This window comes from Propithecus coquereli, unplaced genomic scaffold, assembly GCF_000956105.1.
Source record: "Propithecus coquereli isolate 6110/MARCELLA unplaced genomic scaffold, Pcoq_1.0 Scaffold605, whole genome shotgun sequence".
Lineage (NCBI taxonomy): Eukaryota > Metazoa > Chordata > Mammalia > Primates > Indriidae > Propithecus > Propithecus coquereli.
Window position 1 is genome coordinate 939,060 of NW_012152008.1, and position 5,155 is coordinate 944,214.

Sequence of the window (5,155 nt, forward strand, 5' to 3'; positions counted from 1 at the left end):
CCATTTAAATAGAAATATCCAAAGAATAGCCTGAGGTTTGGCAAATTCCTGATATTATATGTATTTTTAAGAAGAAATATTTAAGTGCCAAAAAGAAAGATTATTAATGTCTTATCTGAATGTTTCAAAGTAGAAACAAGTTCTAAAAGGGGGTGAGTTGTGGCTGCTATAGGCTGAATTGTATCTCCCCAAAATTCGTATATTGAACCCTTAACCCACAATACTTCAGAATGTGACTGTATTTGGAGACAGGGCCTTCAAAAGGGCGATTAGGTTAAAATGAGGCTGTTTTTCATTTTAGGGTAGGCCCTAAACCAATCTGAGTGGTGTTCTTCCAAGAACAGAAAATCTGGACACAGAGAGAGAGAGACACCAGGGATGCACATGCGCAGAGGAAAAACCGTGCGAGGACACAGCGTGAAGGCAGCCATCTGCAAGCCAAGGAGAAGAGCCTTAGAAGAAATTAAAACTTCTGACACTTTGACCTTGGACTTTCAGGCTTCAAAACTGTCAGAAATTTCTGTTGCCTGTGGTCTCCGAACCCCGGTCACAGCCCAGTACCAGTCTGTGGCCTGTTAGGAAAACAGGGCCACACATCACCACCTGAGCTCCACCTCTCCCCTCCTCCTCGTTCGTGGAAAAATTGTCTTCCATGAAACCAGTTCCTGGAGCCAAAAAGCTTGGGGACTGTTGGCCTAAGCCACCCAGTCTGTGGTATTTTGTATGCAGGCCTAGAAAACTAATGCAGTGCCCATAGGTCAACATAAAGTACTCAGCCCAGGTCCCTAATGGAAAGTATAAAAAAATCACTTATTAAGAATGAATGAATAAATGAAAGGAGACCGAACATCTTTAAAACTGGATAATAAACAAACATTAAAAGTCATATACTTGAGGTAAAATTCTGTTTAAAATGACAGTAATAATAATCAAAAAAATTCATAACCCAACCCCAATACACATATACAAAGAAAACAGAATGCAAAAAATATAATCAAAGTGTTAACAATGACTGTTGGTATATGGTCTATTTATGCTTTTCATTTTCTTTATATATTGTCTGGGTTTTTTCCCTTGAACTTTCTGCCATGATAATGTATTTCTTTTATAACCAGAAAATTCCCAACAAAAAATTTTAAAATATAGACACGGAGAATGTCCCGAAGGAAAAAGACTATGAATGGTAACAATATCAGATCTACCAACTGAATCTCATATATATATGATACATACACATACACAAACACATACACATACATACACTACCTGTAATAAGATTGCTTTTAGAATCATCAGTGGATCATCAATCTCTCCTTTATCCTGAAGATCTTTCAGATTCACATCTGGCTTACTTTTTTCCTCCTAGGAAGAGAAACAATAAAAGAGTTTCTGTTTACTATTCCCTTAAAAATTACTTAACAAAACTGGAATATCTATGCCATGGAAGTTTCAGGATGGGTAAACAACGATAAAAAACATCATAATAATCTGTATATGATGTTTTGGAATCAGGCAAAACTGGCTTTGAATTCCAGCTCTTGGTTGAGCAATCCTAGACAAGTTACTTAATCTCTCTGGCTTTCTCTGTAAATTGATATTGTGAGATAAGTAAAGTTTCTAGCACGATACATATGGTGGGTTCCACCATTCTCTGGCTTAGCACTACTTTAGCTGCATCCTACATAATTTGATACTTGAGGTTTTCATTATCATTCAGCTCAGAATATTTTCTGGTCTTCATCCAGTATGTTCTCACTCACTTGTGTTGGCCTAAGGAAATCCTACCCATCTTTGCAGGCTCAGCTTCAACACTCCCTTCTATTTCGGGATCATCCAAGTTTTCACCCCATCCTATGAAGGTATTGGGGAATACGTCAAAATTATTAATACCCTGGTAAGCTATTTTTATTGACTTTTTTTCATACATGTCATCTTGTAAAAGTATTTTAAGTTAGCTTAAAAACATAAATACAAATAGACCTAAACAATCAACACAAGACAAAAATAATCAAGACATGTTAGAATATGGCAAACTAGATATAACCATCCTGCTGCAAAATTAATAAAAATGCTGGATAAAGTAAAAACAAAAGAACATCTTTTTAAACACACGATGAGCTAGCAAGAACATCAGGAAAATCTTTCAGATGGGAATCCAGAGAAGGAATCCAGAGATGAGGCCTCCAGCTCTCTAACTGTGATGGTCTGAATGTTTATGTTCCCCCCGAATTCACATGTTCAAATCTAATCCCCAATAGTAATAATTGGTGGGGCCTTACGGAGGTGATTAGGTCATGAGAGTGGAGCCCTCATGAATGAGATTAGTGCCCTTATAAAAGAGGCCTGAGGGAGCTTGTTTGCATTTGCACCTTCTACCATGTAAAGACACAGCAAAAAGTGTCATCTATGAAGCAGAGCTAGTCCTTACAGACACAAAATCTGCTGATGCCTTGACCTTGGACTTCCCGGTTTCCAGAACTGTGAACAATAAATTTCTGTTGTTAATAAATTACCCAGTCCAAGGTGTTTTGTTATAGCAGCCTGAACAGACTAAGACACCAACTTTGCTGACACTGAGCTTCCATTCTGATGCTCATACAGGACACGGTTTGAGAGAGGAAGCCCAAGGCATACTCAAAGTAGGGAGCTGAGTGATTGGTTTTTAAAATAGCAACCACTTCTCTGACATTAACTGGGTGCCTATAATTCCCTTCAATTCTGACACTAACTACCTGGTGATAGCTCAGATCCCACAGGCTGAGGGTTCAGTCCCATAAAACTGTCCCCTACTTCAAACGCCAACCACAAATGGGGTCCCTAGGCTACCTGCACTTCTGCCTGGCTGACAAATTCTAGGGTTCCCACAATCCCTAATTCAGGTTTACACTTTTCTGGAACAACTTACAGAACTCCAGAACTTATATTTACACTACAGTTTATGAAAAAGGATACAAATGAACAGCCAGATGAACAGATACATGGGGCAAGGTCCAGAAAGATGCGGAGTTCAGCAGACTGTTCTCATGGAATTAGGGTGACCACCCTCCCAGCGTGTGGATGGGTTCACCAAGCCATAAACTCCTCAAACCTTGTTTTCCAAGAGTTTTTACTGAAGTTTCATCACAGAGGCATGACTGATTGAATCACAGGTCATTGGTGAGAGAACTCTATCTCCCATCCCTCTTCCTTCCCCAAGGTCAGGAAGTAGGCCTGGAAGTTTCAACCCTCCAATAACATGACTGGCACCTCTGGCCACTAGCCCTATCCTGAGGCATCTAGAAGTGACCTCATTAGCATCAACTCAGGTATGGCTCATTATGAATAACAAAAGACACTCCCACCAGTAAGGAAATTCCAAAGAGCTCTGTGCTAGGAACTGGCACTGGGGACAAAGACCAAATATATACTTTTTATTATATCATAACGACAACATCCAGCAAAAAGCTGGAACCCAACACCCTCCATATAAGCATGAGCTAAAAAAATTCACCCCACAATACAGGACAATAAAGAATTGCATTGGCCTTGATACTGGATGAAGGGGAAAAAGCATGCCCTCTAATAATCCTAAATTGGTCCTCATGTGGGATTGTGGCCCAGATTCATACTAGCTGTATAGCTCTAAAACCATCAAGTCCGGATTTTAAAGTTGTTAAGGGCTGGTAGTAACCCCAGGCTTGCATTAGAGACAAACAAATCTTTCTTAGAAGCAGCACTTCAACACAGGCATCAAATTATTCTTTTTTTTTTTTTTTTTTTTTTTTGAGACAGAGTCTCACTCTGTTGCCTGGGTTAGAGTGCCATGGCATCAGCCTAGCTCACAGCAACCTCAGACTCCTAGGCTCAAGCAATCCTCCTGCCTCAGCCTCCCAAGTAGCTGGGACTACAGGCATGCGCCACCATGCTCAGCTAATTTTTTTCTATTTTTAGTTGTCCAGCCAATTTCTTTCTATTTTTAGTAGAGACGGGGTCTCGCTCTTGCTCAGGCTGGTCTTGAACTCCTGAGCTCAAACAATCCGCCGGCCTCAGCCTCCCAGAGTGCTAGGATTACAGGCATGAGCCACTGCACCCGGCCCCAAATTCTTAATATCAGAAATGAAAAGGGGGATATAGCTGCAGGTTCTACAGACACAAAAAGGACAATACAAGATATTTTGAACAATTTTATGCCAATAAATTTGACACCAGAGATAAAAAGATAAATTCTCTAAAAAACACAATTTTCCAAGATAATGTAAGAAGCAACAAAAAAAATAGATTTTTAAAAGATTAAAAGATGCACTTAAACACTTATTGATGAGGGTGTTTTGCTCCTATAGGAAACAGCTTCAAAACGTTTACTGAATGTTCTGCTGCTTTGCTTGTTTTCAGCCAAGTTGTTACCTCTTATTTCTGGCAGTATCAGCTTTTTCATCTACTCTTATAACTTAGGTTCTAGTAAACACCAAATTTACCAGAATTCTGTATAAAAGAAAGATCAAGTACCTGAAGGCATTTCTGTAAGTAAAATGATAAGCTTTAGAATTTGAACTTTGTGACATTTTATTTCGCTGTTGTGATTAGGAGCCACTCCCCCACTTGTTTTGCTTGTTTCTTGGTTCTGTACTCAATAACTTTAAAAGTAATACTTAATAAGTAACTTAGTGGAATTTTAACCATTAAACAAAACTATTGAATTTATTTTCACATATTTTAAACACCTTCCTGCAGAGAAATTCATGTTGCTAGGGTCATAATAAAATTTCCTGGGACTAGGACTTCTATTCTGATGCCATTATTACCTTTCTCAGTGGCCCATGCTGCTTTCTGTATTTCTTATTCCAAGATATTCCCATCTTTTTCAAGAGTTTCTGGCCCAGCTGCTCAACAGTAATTAGATTATTCTCCTCCTTATGAAAGAAATACAAAGTCACTTAAGAAAACCTGATGAGAAATAATTACGCACTTATAAATTCAAAGGGACCAACTGGATTACATCTGATTAAACATGCCTAGGACAGCAAACGTATAAGTGGATTAATCATAATTATTTCATTATAAAAAAGATTTTTTGAAAAGTGGATTAAGCCTCAGTTTAGAAAATTTGGATTTTTGCCACTTTTCATGTGCCACAGTTTAACCATTTAAATAGAAATATCCAAAGAATAGCCTGAGG

At 38.6% G+C, this 5,155-nt stretch overlaps 1 protein-coding gene across 1 annotated transcript in view; it reads right to left on the reverse strand.

Annotated features, from left to right (window-relative positions):
- The window catches only part of USP40 (ubiquitin specific peptidase 40), a 93,400-nt gene that overhangs the window by 64,250 nt on the left and 23,995 nt on the right, over positions 1–5,155 (reverse strand). The window contains exon 9 of the mRNA XM_012659327.1: positions 4,782–4,889. Within this exon, the coding sequence (XP_012514781.1) occupies positions 4,782–4,889 (108 nt within the window). The remainder of the gene's footprint in view (positions 1–4,781; positions 4,890–5,155) is intronic.